General features: G+C 40.9%; 1 protein-coding gene across 7 annotated transcripts in view; it reads right to left on the bottom strand.

Moving 5' to 3' along the window:
* Positions 1-448: 448 nt before the first annotated feature.
* The window catches only part of LOC127659444 (CXXC-type zinc finger protein 5-like), a 28843-nt gene continuing 6981 nt past the window's right edge, over positions 449-22310 (bottom strand). For 6 of the 7 annotated variants that reach the window (XM_052149265.1, XM_052149261.1, XM_052149267.1 and 3 more), the window contains one exon: positions 449-2754. In XM_052149265.1, the coding sequence (XP_052005225.1) occupies positions 2666-2754 (89 nt within the window). In that variant the 3' untranslated portion in view covers positions 449-2665. Of the gene's footprint in view, positions 2758-22310 lie in introns of all 7 variants that reach the window. The other variant, XM_052149266.1, reaches the window with a different exon arrangement.

Genomic DNA, 22310 nt, shown 5'->3' on the forward strand with positions numbered 1-22310 from the left:
TGTCCAGCGACGCAACAAAGTTGAGAAATGTTTAACTTTATGCAAATGAAGAGCGACTTTCGGGAGCGACAGCCAATATGAGAGAAGATTGTTGAGCTCACGTGATACTAATATTTTAATAATATTAATTGTAAAGAAACAGTGCTGTTTAGACTCTCCATACACGCCATTAGTGACCTAACCGCCAGCCACTGGCGACATGCAGCGACAAAGTAGCTGGCAGTGTGAACGCAGCTTAAGAGTAAATGTAATTGTGAAAAAAATTTTTTTTTTAAATATATGAGTAAACTACCACTCCACAATGTAATAAATCAAATCAAGGCAGTATACTATGTGAAGTAATAATAATTTGTTTTAGCTCGAGCATGCATTATAAAGTGGTTGTATGACACAGATAAAGATGATACAGATTATGACATATTTCAACATCAACTGTAGAACTGTTTGGTTTGCACCTTGGTTTATTAAATAGAGGACTGCCAAGACCTCAGAACAGTTGGCTTTGGACACAAATACATGCATTCATTTATGCAGACAATAAATTTGGCCCCCATTCAGCATGGGAATGGCGTGCTGTTGGGGTTTGTCTTGTGCATTTCACTCTTAAAGGTCTTGAAATTAATATAAATCAGTATTTGAGCTGGAGCAGACCTGTTCAGCAGAAAAAAAGAGAAGAACACCAAAAGACAATTACAGCCAACAAAAACGTTACTTTTCTAACATGGTCTCCATGTTTTCTGGATGGCCCAAAGTCTCTTTCACATGACTCGTGTCAAGGCTTCAACAAACGTCATGCACCACTTTGATCTTCACATGATAAGCATTGCAAATTTGCTAGGTATCTGGGTTAAAATAGATTTGACATTTTTTTAATTTAATTTTACTTTATTCAGCTCTTGCTCATACATAGTTTTATTTTGTTAGGAAATTCTTTCGAAAAGTATAAAGATTTTTTGTTTTATTTTTTATTTTGTTTCAGCCAGACTGATTGCACTGTGAATTTGGTGAGTGTCGTTGAACATATTGGCACATGTGAGCTCCAGTTTCTGGGGGAAATGACCACAGGGTGGTGCAAAACGTGAGATACAGACAACAGGAATGCATATTTTATTAACACTAACCCAAACCTAACTGCCAGTGGAGTAAAAATGTAAGGTCAGTGTGAAAATGCTACCTCCTAATCGCACTCATCATTGTTTATGAGAACATGTCTTGGACAAGAGGGAAATGTAATCTCATCTGAACTGATGCATAATTGTATGATTGGGGATGGCGCTTTTCAGTAATTCAGCAGAATGGGGTCGATTTCAGGGTACATGAACATTCAGATTTCCAGTGTTTTTTACAGAACACACTGATCTAAATTCAGGCTTGGAAGATTAATGTAATAAATTCAACTACAATTATTATAAATACAAAAACTATTGTACATTTGTAGTTTCTGTCATTTTATTTATTTTGAAAAACTCACGTTTTTATTTTTGTAAACGAAAATATTTTTACACTTCTAATTTGGGCTTGGTAAAAGTTTTTGTTAATGATAACAAACCATTCTAGGTTGCAAAAGGCAATCATTTATTATTCATTGGCTGTGTTTTTAAAAAGAATTTGGGAAATGGGGTAAAAGTTGAAATAGTTTGAACTTGTGTTGCATTTAACCAGCGCGGAAGACAGTGCCATGTGTAACACTGTAGCTTGCCGATTTGCTACATGCAGAGTTTAATGAATTGCGGAATATTAACATGAATCATGTGAAAGGGCCCAAAGGAATTTGGGAACTTGTTAGGCCTCTAGTTCAACCATCATTGGGGTAATTCAGCAATAAAACATCTTAATCATAGAAATAGTATCATAACACTTTAAACATTTCCTGAATTTTGGGAGTTCTGGTCTGTTAAGGAATGTGTAATTCTATTTGACCTATCCAATAAGGCTACACAAAAAAGTGGGTCCTACAAATAGCTGGCACTAATTTACTCTAATTATTAAATTCCATTGACTTCACCCTCCCTCCAATCCCAGCAGACCTCAGTGCAGAATACAATAAAAGTTTCATTTTGTTGTCAACATTTTAAATCAAACCCCAGAAGGACCTTTCAAGCTTTTTTGAGTGAGGGATGCTACATTTAAGTATTTCTTTTTTCTTGTGTGTAATCATGGTTGTCTTTGTATCAAATATTGAGCAATTCAAAAACTGTATGACAAATAAAAAAAGAACCCTTAACATAAAAAGGCAATCGTAACATTGAGGCAGTCATTAAGACCCACTGTGCTAAATTACAATAGTGCTCCTTAATTATCACAAGCTTTAAAACAGAGCCTTGGGATTACATTCTCTAAACGAAATTACGGCATTTCTCCACACATGGACAAACAAAACCACTAAACACACAAATAAAATGATTGTCCATTTTCAATTTGCCTTCAAATAGTTCCAGAGCATCCAATAAAGGGCAAGATTCTGAAAAAGAACTCCAGTTCCGAAATGGAACAGAGAAAAAAAAATGGAATGACATTCTGCCATTCACTGTTTATTTTTGGTTCAGGACATGTTTTTTCTCAAATAGCACTTTCATTCCACTCCTCATTTATTTTATTTGTTTGTTTACACCCAGTGTTTACGAGTCCACGGCAGTCCGAGTGAGTGTGGCATTGCTGTCCATTGCTAGTCTTTCATGATGGTGTGGAAGTCAGAGGGAGGGTCCAGCTGCCCTATGGAAACCACCGGAATGGAGCTCCAGTAGGTAGCATCACCTTCTTGGAAAGACAGAGGAAGAGGAAAAGGAAACAAGGAAAGGCTTAAGTCATTGATCATTTGAAATAAACCTCAACAATGGAACAGTAAGTTAATGGGAAATATGTATAAACATGTATTTTTAAATTATACTGTATTTTCCAGTAATATAAGTTGCATTTTTTTCATCATCCGAAAGGTCCTGAGACTTACATAATGTAATTTATGTTGGCCGGTCAAACACACTGCACATCAAAACACATATGCTTTCAAACAAACAGATGAAAAGATGAGACATAGAGATGGTAGTTCCATTTTTAAGTAGCCTATACAGAGTATTTTATGCATCCAATTTAAAAATTCTGTCCACCGTAACATTATTGTGATACAGTATTGCTCTAAAATGTGTGTCACACACAACTCTTCACATCCCCACAAAATGACGTTTCATCATACTTAATGTAGAAAAACGCTAATTTAGTGAAACCGGAGAATTAGTGCAAAGCACATTGGTTTGTAAATATCAGAAATATACTTGATCAACAAGTGTTAATATCACTAAATCACACACAACAGTTACATATGTCATAAGCAGATGTGGCCTATTTGTCTGCTTTTATTAATCTTAATCTTGTGCTACCCCTCGTACACATACTTGGACGTTGTATTTTGGCTTAGCTATCCGCAATGCATAATTATTTTTTTTTTAAACTGACTGATCTCAGTTCAGAGATTCTATGCTACCAGTCAAGGATTAAACTTTTGACTCATCGAGTCATGTGAAAAAAACAACATGGTGTCGATCACAGCAGAGTTTGTCTTTCAGAGAAACACAAACAAAACTGCATCTGGTGAGAAACCTAATTACGTTTTTGCATTGAAACCTATTTGAGTCAAAAGATTAGTATCTCTATTTTCATCCGATATGCCATTTTCAATATTTTAGCGATTTATCACGAAATGCCATGCTGCTAAACACAATGTACACTAATGTGTACTTAAGCATATTTTTTCTTTTTTTTCCTTATGTACTTTAGTTCATTATCACATTGAGTATCAATGTGTTCATCCAAAAGCTGAAAAATTTTGCTTTCAGAGGCTTTATGTGGAGTTAGGATGAAAATAAGGTGCACTTCGAACTGTTTAGATAGTCATTCACTAAATAAGGAGCAAGGGAGTGTTCTATAGCTCTCTATGCAGTTAAGTGCATTCACTAAAAAGTTCAGTTTCAGGCTGCAGATGATGTTTGAATCACTCAACATGTTTGACAGACATGGGACAAAAATAATCAGTAAATAGATTCAGAATTTATGATCTATAATTTTATTTGAACATGGTTTGCAGTGATTGGATGATGCTGGCCATTACTTTAATTATGAATTAATTATTCTAATTTATGATGTAATGTTGTAATATCTCAAAAAACTTGAACAACCAACACACCTGGAAACAAACAATTTGATAGAAAAAAATAGCTTGGAATTATTCTATAGCTTGGAATTATTTAAAAATGTCACAATTTAGTCCAGCTGTCCACATATGTAAACAAAAATGTTTAGGAAATATATTTGCTCTAGAATTTTTTATTAAATTTTTTGGCATGTTTATTAGGTGTTACTAGGTGTTACTAGTTACAAATAAAAAAAATCAGCAGTCACGCTCAGGTCTCAGGAGGATAAACACAAATTGAAAAACAGTTACACCTGATTACAAAAGACAGATGCTCTCGATTAAAACAAGCCAAAATACAACGTGATTTGATGTTGCGATCTTGAGAGCATCTGCAAGGAGTGCGACGACATGAGAGTGGCGGAAAGGAAGTCGGCTTCTCCCAGGTTCTAATGCCTGCCGTGACTTACACACAGATGCAACTTATCTGTGTTTTTTTTTTTCTCTCTCAACAATGTGATTTAGACCAGGTGCAACTTTATTTCCAGAAAATATGTATTTATGCAGTAAAACAATGCTTCACTTTCATGGCAGTTGCGGTTTGCTTTCATACCAAAATAAATTGCGAACTGTATCAGAATTCACATGAACCGTACCAGAGTCCAACTTTTCAAGTTTGGAAAACCCCGTTCACACCAGTCAAGTGAACTGAACTCTTGACTGCAAACGGACTCGTGCTGCAGAGCCAGACTTACTGAGATAAATGTAAAGGGCTGAAATACCGCAGTGGTGCAAATGGCAGATTTTTTCCCAGCCTGCTATGGGACTGGGCAGGGGGAGTAAATGGCTGTGGGACTTTGGGAGAGCAGAGACAACGGCAGCATTTCCTGGGAAGAATTCCAGTCCCTATAACGAAAGAACGAAGGACAGAGGGAGGGGAATGTTCCCTCCAACATGAGGTAACATGCACAGGCAGTGACTTCACCTTACATGACCTAGTCTCTCTCTCTGTTTCCCAAACACTCTCCCACTCTCTTATTTCTCTCTGACAGGGCTTTGGCATTTGTATACACACACACACACACACAGACCGCTTTTCCCTCACCGACCCCTTGGACAAGCCAACACAGATGGGCTCTCGGCCCATGCACATGGCCAATCAGACAGACCGTGAGCACACGGACAGACACACACATTATCTCTCTTTTACAAACACTTGCCAGATTAATTTTTAATGTTATTTTTTATCCCATCATCTCCTCCATGCCTTTGCCTGACATACACACATAAACACACAAATACACAAGAATCACAGTAAGAATAGTGCCAGTGTTAGGCCAATCGCATACAGTTCACAGCAGTCATATTTGTTTTTAAAACTTCACACACCGTAATAACTGTCTAAAGGGAACCTTTTGATTTATTTGATTTATTTATTTTTTCACTTTGATTTGGTGGACAAAATCTTTTCAAATACAAATAATATTTTAAAATATTGTTTCGCTGCTTATTTTTTTTTTTTAAGAAATATTGATAAATTTCAGCTTTTAATTACTTTTTTTTACTGACTCCGACGGTTACATCGCATGACATTTTATTACTTCAAGCCCCAGAAAAAATATAAAAATGAAGTTTCCCTCAGCAAATGAAAACATGCTCCTCATAGAAGATGAGCATTCAAGTAAATATTTTGTGTGAATTGCATTTTTTATTTATTTATGAATAACTTTTTGACCCACAAACTAAATGTGAGTGATGCTTGCCCAGACAAAAGTCACCACTACATAACATGGGTGTTGTGGGTTGTTGTAAGTGGTTGCTAGGTTGTTCTGGATGGTTGCTAGGTTATTGCTTACTGGTCCAAGTCAAAAGTGGCTGTGGGATTTGAACCAATGATCTTCTGATTATCAGTTTACCAGTTATGAGGTTTAGACCACTACACCACCATCACCACCAAGTACCACAGTTAATCACTTTGTTTTGGGTTTTGATCAAATCCCTAAACAAAGTAAAATCAATAGTAATAGTAATGCTTGCCTTAGCTTATACATGTGTATATAGCATATATAAAGTGAGGAATTGTCTATAATATAAGTAGATATTGATAAGCAAGCTAGAAGTGTGTGTGTGTGTGTGTGTGTGTGTGTGTGTCAACTAGTCGTTGGCTCTCTCGCACATACAAAGACACATACACATGTTGTTCCTAAAATACTTTAGTCGTCTGGCTGTGAGTCTGAGACTTCACTACATGAGGAAGGGGGTGGGGCCTGAATGTCTGAAGCCCCACCCACTCTGTCTCCTTCTGCTTCTATCTATCTGGGACTTTCCAGGATACTGTATAGGTTGAAATGTGTCATTATTCAATATATTCACATAAACAAAACTTGCATGCACTGACACACAAGGAGAGATCAATTCATTGGCCCAACAATCCAATTGAATTTACAAAAAGCATACATGCCTAGCCTGACTTAAAACACATTTGTGAAAATCACATCTATCCATCCCAAACAAACACACAAATTAATACATCAAAATGTCAATAGGCCCCCACACCCCTGACTGTGACCTGTCAGTAATGGCTCTTTAAAGTCCTCTATGCCTTATTAAACTAGGCCAAACCCACTGTCAATAAAAGCATGAAATACTCTCACACACAAAGACACACACAGACAGTAGAAAACGAAATATGCACCGATGGCTGTTGATATTTATCAGCCAATTATTGACAAAATGAATACCATCAGCATATCGGTTATTAGTATTGTTTCACTTTTGATATAGTAAATATAGTAATTTACTATATCACAATTCCAGTTGGTCAGAAGTTACATGTTTGTACAGTATGTACATACACTAAGTTTACTGTGCCTTTAAGCAGCTTGGAAAGTTCCAGAAAATTATGTCAAGCCTTTAGAAATTTAGCCTGATACGAGGTGTACTGAATTGGAGTTGTACCTGCGGATGTATTTTAAGGCTTTCAAACTCAGTGCCTCTTTCCTTGACATCATGGGAAAATCTAAAGAAACCAGCAAATTCACAAGTCTGGTTCATTTCCAAATGCCTGAAGGTACCACGCTCATCTGTACAAACAATTGTATGCAAGTATAAACACCATGGTACCACGTATCTATCATAACACTCAGGAAGGAGATGCATTCTGTCCCATAGAGATTAATGTAGTTTGGTGCAAAAAGTGCAAATCAATCCCAGAGCAACAGCAAAGGACCTTGTGAAGATGCTGGAGGAAACAGGTAGACAAGAAGCTATATCCACAGTAAAATGAATCCTATATCAACATAACCTGAAAGACTGCTCAGCAAGGAAGAATCCCCTGCTCCAAAAAAGCCATAAAAATGCCAGACCACACTTTGCAAGTGCACATGGGGAAAAATTCTTGTCTTTTGGACAACTGTCCTCTGGTCTATTGAAACAAAAATTTGACCAGAGGAAAAAAACAGTTTGGCCATAATGACCATCATTAAGTGTGGAGGAAAAAGGGTGAGGCTTGCAAGCCGAAGAACACCATCCCAACCGTGAAGCATGGGGGTGCATCATCATGTTGTGGGGGTGCTTTACTGCAGGAGGGTCTGGTGCACTTCACAAAATAGATGTGGATATATTGAAGCAACATCTCAAAACATCAGCTAGGAAGTTAAAGCTTAGTCGCAAATGGGTCTTCCAAGTGGACAATGACCCCAAGCATACTTCCAAAGTTGTGACAAAATGGCTTAAGGTCAAGAAAGTCAAGTTATTGGAGTGACCATCACAAAGCCCTGACCTCAATCCAATAGAAATTTGTGGGCAGAACTGAAAAAGCATGTGCGAGCAAGGAGGCCTACAAATGAGACTCCGTTTCACCAGTTCTGTCAGGAGGAATAGGCCAAAATTTGGACTTATTGTGAGAAGCTTGTGGAAGGCTACTCAAAACGTTTGACCCAAGTTACACAATTTAAAGGCAATGTGACTAAATATGTAAACTTCTGACCCACTGGGAATGTGATGAAAGAAATTCTCTCTTCTATTTTTCTGACATTTTACATTCTTAAAATAAAGTAGTGATCCTAACTGACCTAAGACAGTGAATGTTTTCTACGAATTGTGAAAAACTGAGTTTAAATGTATTTGGCTATGGTGTAAGTGAACTTCTGACTTCTACTGTAGCTAAATAACTTTTATTAACTTGCTCAGCAAGATTTTCTTCAAATTGTTACTCTGATAGTGGTAGTTGACCTGTAAAGAGAGAACTGACCCTGGAAGGCAAACATCCTGGTTACTTCCGTAACCTCCATTCCTTGATGGAGGGAACAAGATGTTGTGTCGATGAAGTGACACTAGGGGTTACTCTTGGGAGCCGAGACACCTCTGATTTTTGATAAAAGGCCAATGGGAATTGGCGAGTGGTATTTGCATGCCACTCCCCCGAACATACAGGTATAAAGGAGCTCGCGTGCGAACCGCTCATTCAGGTTTTGTGCTGAGGAGCCTAGAGAGAAGGTCCCGGCCATTTCAGGTTACGGAAGTAACTACAATGTTCCCTATCTGTTACTCACTCGATGTTGTGTCAATGAAATGACACTAGGGGTCCCTATACAAAATGCCACAACTAGCTGAACTGTTACATGAACTGGTGGTGCGAGACGAGCAGACTACTGTGTACCTTGTAGCCAGCACACCAGGCCGATTCATAACCTCCCTAACACTGTTATGAGCATCGACTGCCCAAAAAATAGGGACATGCTAGCCTAGTCGTGCCTTTTTCCCTCTTTTTCTTTTTCTCCCCCAAAAAGAGTAAAATTTGTCAACCAACTGGACCACCAGTGCCCACGTTGGGGGGTTGTCACTCCCAAGGGGAAGACACCACGAAAACCACACCCCTCCCAGAAAGGGGCGGGGGGGGGGGGGTATTTTGAGTGGAAATACATCACATAGTCTTGCCGAGCCTGTATGTCATGTGGACAAGTCCCATGATAGGTCCTACCCAACGGGGAAGGGTTTCTACAAACATGGTGACTGGGGCAGAGGGGCCACTCCCCAAGGAATATGCAGTTTACCGATAGGGAAATTATTTAGCAGAAGATATACATCGCATGGAGTTACCTACGAGGAACCAACACATGCAGAGCATCTACCCCAGTACAGGGCTTAGTTAGCACATGTACTGAGCCAGCAGCAAGTTTTTCCACAAACTCGTCTGGCACAGGGCTAGGAGGAAGTCATCCAGGGAACACATTTTGTGAACACTAATGGGAGTCAACAGTGCACGTCTTCAGCTCAGTGGAGGTGAAAAGAGATATGCACAAGTGATACACCTTGATTCCAAATCAGCAGGAACACCTGAGGGTGGAGATTCCACTCTCCCTTGTGGGTAACCTGTCGTGACAGCGCGTCTGCTGTAGTGTTGAGGCCGCCCGGGATGTGAGTGGCTCACAGCGACTTGAGGTGTTGCTAACTCCAGAGGACGGCGGGTGAGTTACTACAGGAGCGTAAACCGTCTTGACGGTTGATATATGCCAGCATTGCCAATTTGTCTGTCCAAACCAACACATGCTTGCAATTGATCAATGGCACGAACCTCTGCAAGGCGATCAGTATTGCCAACAACTCGAGGCAGTTGATGTGCCAATGTAGCTGTGGGCCCGTGCAGAAGCCGGCGGCTGCGTGCCCATTGCATACAGTGCCCCAGCCCGTTTCGGATGCGTCCGTCGTAACCACGGCATGCCTGGAGACCTACTCTAGGGGAACACCTGCCCATAGAAATGTGAGATCGGTCCAAGGGCTGAAGAGGCGGCATGTCCCACAGCGCCATGTCCATCTCGGGACTAGAGCCTGGAGCCAGTGCTGAAGCGGTCTCATATGCATCAACCCGAGCGGTGGGGACACCGCTGAGGATGTCATATGCCCCAGGAGCCTCTAAAACATTTTCAGTGGAACAACTGTTTAGAGGTCGACCGATATTGGTTTTTTTCAGGCGATGCGATGCCGATCTTTTGAAATCTGGGTCGGCCGATGGCCGATGGCCGATTAATGCTGCCGATTTATTTTGGTCGATATTTGGCCGATATGTGCTTGTTTTTAACCTCTTATTTGAACCTTTTATTTGAAAGATAAAATGTAACACAAATAATTACTTAAGATAGACAACATTTCTCAACAAATACATTTATTGAACACTTGACCATTCTGCACTTGTACACTTAAAATTAAAAATGTATAATGCAAAAACATATTGTATAAATAATGTATAACAAATATATTAAATAAACAAAGCAGGTGTTACGAACTGCTCCGAGACACGAAGGTTGAGATCCAAATGCAGCTTTAATTAAGGAGCAATCCAGACACATAATCCAATATTCAGAGCATCGAAGAGAAGCACAGGCATAACTAGTGATGGGTATCGTTAAGGTTTTAATGGTATTACAATCTTACCGATACTGTTTATCGATCCGGTAACCACGGCATGCCTGGTTATATATATATATTACACAAATATAAACGTTATATAGGCACAGTGATTTAATTTCAGGAAGGTCTACTAACATTACTGTTCAGGTGTGGTCTAAAAGAAATCTAATAAAGTAATCAATTGTAAAATAACACTGCATAGTTTATCATAGATAGATTAATGCTTATTAATGCAGAAGTTATTCATTCAAGAGCTGTAAGTGATTTTCTCTTTGCCTTTTGTTGTTTGATTCTCAGTAATGGCTCAATCGTCACATGTTTAATAGACAGCTTCCCCTTTAAGACCGAGTTCAGATCTCCTGATGCAGCATATTTTCTCCCAACTATTTCCATAACTACGTCCATTTAAGACATAAACTGTGTTTAAGTGAATCTCCAAGCCGGTCGTTTTGACATATTTTTGTGTATATTTGATCGTTTAGACGCGCACATGAAACTCAAAGTAGCCTGTACTTTGCTTGTCTCTTTGCGGTCTGTATCGGAGTGCGCGCCACCTTGGGAACGACATCTCTTGCACTCTTTTTATTATTAACCGCGTCCCGCAATTTAGCAACAGTAGCATTTTACAACAATCACCGATCGTGCTGATTCTGACGTTAAGTTTGAGTTTTAGGGAGAAATGTCAGTGCACCGCTGTGAAGGGAAGGAAGTTGTGCTAGACAGAATGCGGCTTATGTATAAATATTATTTTTATAATCTTTGGAAGGCGAAATCTAAAATAAAATCAGACTAATAATCACAGATCTAAACCAGGCTATGTTTGAATGTTTAGTTCTGTCACTCATTAAGCTGGGCTCGTATTGGGCTCGTTTTGTGCTCGCTGTGGCACCGCGTGAGCGAGTTCTCTCTCTCTCTCTCTGACTGCGAATAGCTAAATTGCATCACAGACAAATGGTTTCATATTATTATACATAGAAATGGCTGGCGAGATAAAATAACTTTCTCTTTATAGCAATAAAGAATGTATTTTCTTAATTTCTCCAGTACCGACAGCAGAACCGATAACGTCCGAGCTTACCAAAGCCAGTCCTTCAATAGCCTATACTGCGTTGGTATATTTTTATTACTTATTTATCTGCATTGAGTGACAACCCTCTCAAATATAAGACATACAAACAGAACAAATAAAAGTCTCAGATTCACTGTCTGTAATTGCAAAATTCTTGCTTACTTATTGTGACATGATAGCAACCCTTCTGCTGTGATAATGCAACTTCAACTACGCTATCAATATCCAAAGTAGCCGAACGTCATGTCAACTATCGCGTTTGTCGCGTTTTTTCTTGAAGTTGGCAGTAACATATCAAAAGTTTTTAATTAAATCTAAAGAAGTTATACAAATTTAACCCTTACTGTTTTCTCCAAGGAACTTAGCTCCTTCCTTAGGCACTGGATGAGGTCTGCTCACTCTGCTGGAAAATGACTCTAGGGGCAGCGTGCGTCGAACACGTGTTCCACAACAACACTAGGCTGCCCACAGATGCGCCTGCCTAATAATCGGCTTGATATGCGTGGATATTGGCTGATGCCGATTATGTAAAAAAATGCAAAAAAATCGGCCGATTACTCGGCCGGCCGATTAATCGGTCGACCTCTACAACTGTTTTCTGTCTGAACGCCTTCAATCAGGTCAACACTGACAGTACATGTTCGTTTGTGAGGCGCGCCGTCATCGAGACTGAGTCCAACTCAAAGCTAAGAAAAGAGATGCTCTGAACCAGGAGGAGCTTGCTCTTTTCCCAGTGACCCAAAGCCCTATCTGGCCGAGGTGCGTTAGCACCAGGTCTCTATGCGCACACAACACATCCCGAGAGTGAGCTAAGATTAGCCAGTCATCGAGATAGATGAGGATGCGAATGCCCACATCCTTTAACGTGGCATGGGCTGCCTCTGAGAGCTTTGTGAAGACACGAGGGATATGGACAGGCCGAAAGGGAGGACCTTGTACTGGTATTTCCGACACCCAAATGCAAACGGCTGGAAGGGTCTGTGTCGGGGTGGAATCGAGACATAGAAGTACGTGTCTTTCAGGTCTATTGCCGTGAACCAATCTTGATGTTGGATGCTCGCTAGGCGGAGCCGGTGCAGTCGCCGCAGGAGGACGCCCTTGGCGATGAGCAGAATGGGTTCGGAATCTTGAGCCGCTTTGGGGCAGGTTGTGTTGGATAGCCCCCGTCTGCTATTTCACTGTCGAGAACTGCTGGGCAAAGTCCTTGCCGTATAAGCCAGCCAGGTAAAAGAGGGCATCAAGGGACCATGCCTTGTTGGCCTCTCTCATCTCGAACAGGTTGAGACAAATGTGGCACTCATGGACCAACAAGGTGGACGTCGCCCGCCCCAGAGACAACGCTGTGACCTTCATTGCCCGGAGGGTGAGGTCAGTTGCCGAGCTCAGTTCCTGCATCAATCCTGGGGCAGAACTACCCTTGTGCAGTTCTTTTAGCGCCTTGGCTTGGTGGACTTGCAGGAGAGCCATGGCGTGCTGGGCGGAGGCGGGTTGTCCAGCGGCACCGAAGGTCTTGGCCATCAGGGACAACGTAAAACTACAGGCCCTGGATGGGAGCTTTGGGCGCTCAGGTGTTGGTGCTCTTATCCACTGGGGACATCACTGAGTACCCCTTGGCCCTCTTTTAGAATATACTCTTTTAGTTTGTTCTACTGAAGCACCCAGGGGCAATCTCTGCAGTGCACCAGTGCAGAGGGGGGGAGAAGCTGCTGTAATGCGCCGTCAGAATCCAGCAGAGGTGAATGGAAGCCGTGGGAATTCAGCTCAATGAATAGTCACCACTCGGCTCCGAAGAGAAGATCTGAATGAGCGGTTTGCACGCCAGCTCATTTATACCTGTATGTTCGGGGGAGTGGCATGCAAATACCACTCACCAATTCCCATTGGCCTTTTATCAAAGATCAGAGGTGTCTCGGGCCCCCAAGAGTGACCCTTAGTGTCACTTCATCGACACAACGTCGATTGAGGGACAGATAGGGAATGCCTGCTATACTGCTCCTTGTGGCAATACTGAGAGTGCAACGCAAATCTGACATGAAATTACACGTGAAATCACATTGTGTAGCTCGAAGCATTTGCATTCACATGCCTGCATATAATATGTTTTAAGCCTTAAGCTGGGTTCACTCTGTGTGTTTTTGCCACAGACAAATTTCAGAGATTAAAAAAGATTTCTCTTGTTGTAGAGCAAAACTGTTCAGTCAGTGCTGTCAATCGGGACAACTGGGACCAAAATCTTGGCTATCAAATTTATAGTACAGTGTGGTGGTGGGGGCATGGTTAAGCCAGATCCGACCCAGTTATTGATACCGAAGAACCGCCTGGAAATGATATTCCAGACAGCTCATTATAATCCGATGGTGGGTCACCTAGGGTAGGAAACAACACTGACGCATGTAATGGTCCGTTTCTATTGGCCGGGCATTCGCGGAGATGTTCGCAGATGGTGTGCGGCATGCCGTGAATGTCAGTTGGTGAATCTGCTTGCAGCCCCAAGAGCGCCTTTGCACCCACTTCCTTTGATCGAGGTCCCCACTGATAGAATAGGTGTTGACCTTGTCGAGCCATTAGAGCAGACGGCACGAGAGCAACGCTTTGTGTTGGTTCTGATGGACTGTGTCTCAGCACATAGTTTTGCGGAGGAACTTTTCAAAATTATATCCCGAGTGGGGATTCCGAAAGAAATCCTCACTGATCAAGGCACTGCTTTTATGTCACGTACACATATAAGCTGTAAAACTCTCAAACAGACAGCTTAGTCGAACAGTGTAATAATACCCTGAAAAACATGATTCGTAAGTTCGCACACAAAGATGATCGGAATTGGTATAAGTGGCTTAAACCCCTGTTATTCGCAGTATGAGAGGTGTTGCAAGCCTCCACAGGGTTTTCCCCATTTGAATTATTGTATGAGCATAAGCCTTGTGGTCTCTTAGATGTCGTGAGGGAAAATTGGGAGGAGGGACCTTCAAACAGCAAAAAATAAATTTAATATGTTCTTGACCTGAGAGCAAAACTCCACACACTGGTTCAACTATCACAGGAGAATTTGCTACAGGCTCACGGATGTCAGACCTGACTGTATAACAGGGGAACTTGGCTACGGGAATTTACACAGGGAAATAAAGTCCTTGTATTACTACCCACATGGCTCTGATGCTGGGAGTATATGAAGACTCTTATCTTCACTTTTACAGCCAACAACATAGCACTTATGATGCTTACAAAGCTGAGACATTCTTCTTCTCATGATGTCACGTTAGAGCAGAAACTAAAACCATTCATTTTGACACACTGTTTTTGATTAATAGAAATATAAGAAAGAGGAGTTGGCTGACTTTTAGCATTGTAGGGTGGTTGTGTACACACACACTGCCGACTCACATTTATGTACAAACACCATGTAAAAATGAATTTTTCATAATTGGTCCCCTTTAAAACCATGGAGGTAGTTGGTCCCCGTGGCTTTGGCAATGGTGGTGACAGAGAGGGAGGAGCTCAGCACGGAGGTGAACTTAAAAGCTAATCGCACCCCAGTCACTTGCGGAGACCACCTCTCAACGTTGCAAATCACAGACGTGGCCCGGTTGCAAAGAGAATTCTCTGAGATGTTCTCGCACCTTCCAGGTTGTACTGAACCTCATAATACACCATTTCGAAACAATCCCAAAGGTAGTAGTAAGCAGTCGTTCCTACCACTTACCCAAGCGCAAAAAAAGTGTTTCAATAAGAATTAAAGGCCATGCTATACATGGGGTAATAGAAGAATCCCACAGTTACTGGGCTAGCCCAGTAGTGCTGGTTCAAGAGTGACGGCTCGGTGCGGTTCTGTGTGGATTATAGAAAGATCAATCGCGGTGTCTAAATTTCATGCATATCCAATGCCTTGTATTGACGAATTGCTTGATCAGTTGGCCGTGGCTCACTTTTATTCAACTGGATTTAATGAAGGGTTATTGGTGATGTACTGTGAGGGACCAGCTAAGTTTCTGCACATTATGGACCGAGTCCTCAGTCTGTAATCTGTGTACACTGCTGACTATCTGGATTACATCATTATATACAGTAATGATTTGCAGTGGCTTATGCAGTATCTGAGGGGGTTCTGAGGTCACTGCGATGAGTGGGACTCACGGCAAACCCCAAGATGTGCGCAGTTGGATGGGTGGAGGTATGGTATCTTTGGTTCCACTTGGGTCACGGGCAAGTCCGCCCCCAAATTGATAAGCAGCGGTTGCGGCCTGCCCGAGACCCAAGACCAGAAAGGAGGTGAGACAGTTCCTGGGGCTGGCAGGCTATTATAGGAGGTTTATTTAGACTTCTCCAGCTCACTTACAGATCTCACTGGGAACCTCAGTGGCCATATTCATGCCAACAGGCTTTTATGCAGGTGAAAGCTGCGCTCTGTGGTGGGCCGTTGTTACATGCTCCTGATTTATCTCTCCCTTTTATTGTACAGACCGACATGTCGGACAGGGGGTTGGGAGCGGTGTTGTCCCAGGTGGTGGAGGGGGAGGAGCGCCCCGTGCTGTACATCGACCGGAAGCTTTCAGCGAGAGAGGCGAGGTACAACACCGTTGAGAAGGAGCATCTGGCCATCAAGTGGGAAGTCCTCACCCTTCAGTACTACCTCCTGGGACTGGCTTTCACCCTCTGTTCGGACCACACCCTGCTACAGTGCGTGAATCACCCATTGGTATCTGGCTCTTCAGCCTTTTAAGTTTGAGGTGGTCAACAGACTGGGGGCTAGATGGCTTTTGTGGACATTCTCTTCAGAAATGTGGGGAGAGGGGTTACTGGGCAGGCCAGAACGTCCTCGGCCTAAGTCAGGTGATGGGGTATGTGGTGGTGGGGGCATGTTTAAGCGCCGGTTTGTGAATGGAGAGCGAGATGAGAACAGTAAGGATCATCACCTGGCAATGAAATTCTCTAACAGTTGTTTGTCATTGCAGTGACAGTGGAGATGGACTTTAGAGCGAGCCAGATGCCAGTCAGGGGGGAGAGTTACGAGACACGAGCTAAAGAAGACTATTAATTTATGTCAGCTGAAAAGCGTTTTACAAATTTTAAACAGACCATTCCTATAAACTTGATTTAGATGTTTCTTCTTCTATCTTGCACTAACATCTTGCAGTGTTATTTTTTTCTAGTCACATTTTCATCAAAAGTAGGCCTATGCTTTAATAAAATAGTTTAATTATCTTCATGATGTGCCTTTTTCATCTTGTATTTATTGTTGTTGACAAAATCAAAAATCCTTCGTCAACAAACGTTTTTGTAACATATTTTGTTGCGAGATTAACACTGCCTCATGCAAACCTGTATGACTTTCTTTCAGATGCCTAGCATTTCTGTTTGTGCTCCATGCAGGATATGCTGGGAGTATATGAAGACTCTTATCTTCACTTTTACAGCCAACAACATAGCACTTATGATGCTTACAAAGCTGAGACATTCTTCTTCTCATGATGTCACGTTAGAGCAGAAACTAAAACCATTCATTTTGACACACTGTTTTTGATTAATAGAAATATAAGAAAGAGGAGTTGGCTGACTTTTAGCATTGTAGGGTGGTTGTGTACACACACACTGCCGACTCACATTTATGTACAAACACCATGTAAAAATGAATTTTTCATAATTGGTCCCCTTTAAAACCATGGAGGTAGTTGGTCCCCGTGGCTTTGGCAATGGTGGTGACAGAGAGGGAGGAGCTCAGCACGGAGGTGAACTTAAAAGCTAATCGCACCCCAGTCACTTGCGGAGACCACCTCTCAACGTTGCAAATCACAGACGTGGCCCGGTTGCAAAGAGAATTCTCTGAGATGTTCTCGCACCTTCCAGGTTGTACGAACCTCATAATACACCATTTCGAAACAATCCCAAAGGTAGTAGTAAGCAGTCGTTCCTACCACTTACCCAAGCGCAAAAAAAGTGTTTCAATAAGAATTAAAGGCCATGCTATACATGGGGGTAATAGAAGAATCCCACAGTTACTGGGCTAGCCCAGTAGTGCTGGTTCCGAAGAGTGACGGCTCGGTGCGGTTCTGTGTGGATTATAGAAAGATCAATGCGGTGTCTAAATTTCATGCATATCCAATGCCTTGTATTGACGAATTGCTTGATCAGTTGGCCGTGGCTCACTTTTATTCAACTGGATTTAATGAAGGGTTATTGGTGATGTACTGTGAGGGACCAGCTAAGTTTCTGCACATTATGGACCGAGTCCTCAGTCTGTAATCTGTGTACACTGCTGACTATCTGGATTACATCATTATATACAGTAATGATTTGCAGTGGCTTATGCAGTATCTGAGGGGGGTTCTGAGGTCACTGCGATGAGTGGGACTCACGGCAAACCCCAAGATGTGCGCAGTTGGATGGGTGGAGGTATGGTATCTTTGGTTCCACTTGGGTCACGGGCAAGTCCGCCCCCAAATTGATAAGCAGCGGTTGCGGCCTGCCCGAGACCCAAGACCAGAAAGGAGGTGAGACAGTTCCTGGGGCTGGCAGGCTATTATAGGAGGTTTATTTAGACTTCTCCAGCTCACTTACAGATCTCACTGGGAACCTCAGTGGCCATATTCATGCCAACAGGCTTTTATGCAGGTGAAAGCTGCGCTCTGTGGTGGGCCGTTGTTACATGCTCCTGATTTATCTCTCCCTTTTATTGTACAGACCGACATGTCGGACAGGGGGTTGGGAGCGGTGTTGTCCCAGGTGGTGGAGGGGGAGGAGCGCCCCGTGCTGTACATCGACCGGAAGCTTTCAGCGAGAGAGGCGAGGTACAACACCGTTGAGAAGGAGCGTCTGGCCATCAAGTGGGAAGTCCTCACCCTTCAGTACTACCTCCTGGGACTGGCTTTCACCCTCTGTTCGGACCACACCCTGCTACAGTGCGTGAATCACCCATTGGTATCTGGCTCTTCAGCCTTTTAAGTTTGAGGTGGTCAACAGACTGGGGGCGCAGATGGCTTTTGTGGACATTCTCTTCAGAAATGTGGGGGAGAGGGGTTACTGGGCAGGCCAGAACGTCCTCGGCCTAAGTCAGGTGATGGGGTATGTGGTGGTGGGGGCATGTTTAAGCGCCGGTTTGTGAATGGAGAGCGAGATGAGAACAGTAAGGATCATCACCTGGCAATGAAATTCTCTAACAGTTGTTTGTCATTGCAGTGACAGTGGAGATGGACTTTAGAGCGAGCCAGATGCCAGTCAGGGGGGAGAGTTACGAGACACGAGCTAAAGAAGACTATTAATTTATGTCAGCTGAAAAGCGTTTTACAAATTTTAAACAGACCATTTGAGTTGGATTCGCTGTCTCCCCCATCCTCCTTTTCCCTAACTGTGAAATGTTTTATATACAGTCTAACATACTGTCTCACAGTGTGCTGTGGCTTTTACCCAAGATCTCACTGTGATCATATTGTACAGTCTGACAAGTAACAATCGTAAAGGACCATAAAAATCATAGAGTGTGTACTCAGATTTACACTTTTACAGAAACATATCGACAAATAAACACACTGAGCCCTATAAACTTATACAAACCAACATCTCTATATCAACCTCCAACTTTTCAATGCTGTATTTCTCATCAGCTTGGTCAGTAGTCAATGCACACCAGTAAAAACAACACCTCGCACACATATTATCTAAATGACCTACACCGAGGCTGTGCTTGCCTCTTCTTCCAATATTACACACAAACAGACACACACATGCAGTCTGGGGTCTCTGGAGGATGAGAGAGACAGAGGGGTTCTGGGCCACACTGACACCTGGTGCTCCAGATGACAGGCGCAAATGCCAGATGGATCACACGAGACTGCCGCACGCACCCAGAGACGCACAAATGCACATGTGTGAGTGCAAACATGCATGGAAACAAACTCATACATATACTCAAACAGAAACACATACACTGCCATACTAAGACAAACACTCACAAAAAGGCCCCATACTTACAAATGTTTTTAATATACCAGTCCTGGAGTCACACATCTAACACTGTCCTATTCAGGCACTACTAGACAAGTTCCCAGTGTCAAGTGACAAAATCACAGCCAATTAAAATAATTGATGTAAAATATACAGCTATCTGGATCAGAATTTTGTGCCAATGAGGTTTATCTGTGGGTAGAGCTACACAGCGCGACCAACCAAGTGAATGGCTGTGTTCAGTTTGGGAAGCTAGCTACTCATGTTTTACTGTAGTTAAACTACAGACAAGCTACACCTTTTTTTTTTTTTTTAAGTATTTAGCTATAGAGGTCAACCGATATTTCGGCCTTACTGATTAATCTGTGCCGATAGTTGCTTTTTAGGAACTATCGGTTATTGGAAAAAATCAACACCGATAGTTTTTCTCTACATGTTTCTATGTGGCCAAAACCCTTCATCTGGAGAATATACTATATATAAGCTATACAATTCATTATTTGTTGAATATTTACATATAGAGAATTGTAACTGAGCCAAACCACTGTTTATAGACTAAATCACGATTATTAATACAAAGTAGAATTTTTTTTAAATACATATGAAGCATATTGTTGTACGTTTATTTATGTAACATTTATTTATTGTTGAGTTAAGTTTGACTGACAATGTTGCAAGAGGAAAGGAAAAAGGTATTTTATAATATCGGAATACCGAACAATTGAAAAGCAAAATCTGTTGATCTACTGTTGATGAATGATAATCAACTGTTAATGAATTACTGCTTATACAGTATTTATTAACCCATATTACAGTTTACTTTATAGTATTTTTTATTCTAATACATTGTAGATTATTGTAAGCATGCATGTTTTGTTTGGAGGCGCATACATTTCAAAATAAGAGTCCCCAGTGTATTTTGGTCTTGTTTATAGTTAAAACTCCTATATTGTTTTGTTTTTTTTGTGTTTTGATTGGGATTTTGGTTGAACAATAAACCTACATCAGGGATTTTACACATTTGGACTCTTGTAGCCTCTATGTCAGTGCCTATCACAGTAACAAAAGATTAAGAAAATTTTTTAACATTCAATAAATCATTTTTAAAAACTATTGGGTGATTAATAATCGGTTATCAGCCCTTTTCACCAACTTAGTTATCATATCAGCAAAAGCCACTATCGGTCGAGCTTTTGTTAGCTATATCATCGGCTAATTAATCGGTTATCAGCCCTTTTCACCACCTTAGTTATTGGTATAGGCAAAATCCACTATCGGTCGAACTCTAGTATACTACAAACTAAAAGAAGGTAGTATATTTAAACTGAACAACATTTAAATTAAATATCTGAATATCTGCTTTTTAATAACTCTGTTATGACTCATTACTTGATCTGACTTTTACACAAATGTATAAACAAAACAAAAAAACTGTTTTGAATAATAAATATATATATATACATATTCTGGACACAATCACATGCAATGTGAACTACTGTTTGCAATGTATATCATGGAATAATGCCTATTGTTTCACTAAATATTGTTGAATAATAAGCAGTATACAGAGTAAACTGCACTGTATTCAGTAAGTAATAAACTAGTATTCAATTCCAAACAGCCACTGTCTTGTTGTGCTGGATAGCTCTGCCGACATTAAAATCTCATTGGTCCAAAATCATTCAGGACAGAAACTTGTCTGTCATGCCTTGTTGGGACATGATGTTAGTTAAACATTTGATATTCATCATATGGATCCATATGTATTAAATGTGATACTGAACCTCTGAATCATCCAATCATAGTGGGCAGTGAGGGAAACCTTACCTGCACCAACACCATAATGCATCAACACGTTCCTTACACAAAATAAACAACCAACTAGACAAATCTTATCATGACATCAAATGTTTGAAACATAGATTGTAACTAGCTTACATAAGCAGAGACTCAGAGCTAATTTTCCCATACTTTAACCTACCTATAATCAAGGTAGAAACATTGGCAGAAGTTACATTGACAGAGATAGGTATGAAAAAAACTAAATTCAATTTGACATTTGCCAGGATGAGTAATGTTAAAATACCAACACTTATGGAATATAAAGACAACAAAAGTCTGTATATATTGTTCATTGTTGCATTGAACTAAATGCAACAATATACTTAAAGGAAAAGTTTACCCAAAAATAACAATTCTGTCATCATTTAGTCACCCTCATGCACTGTTAATTAAAAACAAATTGTCATAGTTTTAGTCTTTTGACAAAAATGTCCTTTAAAATAAGTCCATATTCCATCATTCCATTCATTAATTTTTGTCAGTTTTACACTTAGCACATATCTTTTAGTTGATGTTAATGTGCAAAAATAAGTGGGAAAAAAAACTGTTCAGACCAAACTGTAGTCAAATATTCATTAGAAATATTTTTTTACGGAAACAGCATATTTACAGCGTAAGTTACGCACATCAAGTGTGTACCTTAGTTCCGGTTCACTTGTTCATTCACTTCACTGTCTGTGCAAATGTAAGTTGTAATATTCCATACATGTTGTGGATATAGTGATTAATCTCATGTATAAAATGAATACATTTGTGTGAAGTAAATAACCCATTTTAAAGCGGCCCATTTTGCTGATGTTCAGTGTGTTCTACTCAAGCAGTTCAAGTGGGGAAATCTTCAACATATTGGATTAGATGAACAATCTCCTATAAACTTGATTTAGATGTTTCTTCTTCTATCTTGCACTAACATCTTGCAGTGTTATTTTTTTC

The sequence above is a fragment of the Xyrauchen texanus genome, chromosome 19, assembly GCF_025860055.1.
Source record: "Xyrauchen texanus isolate HMW12.3.18 chromosome 19, RBS_HiC_50CHRs, whole genome shotgun sequence".
Lineage (NCBI taxonomy): Eukaryota > Metazoa > Chordata > Actinopteri > Cypriniformes > Catostomidae > Xyrauchen > Xyrauchen texanus.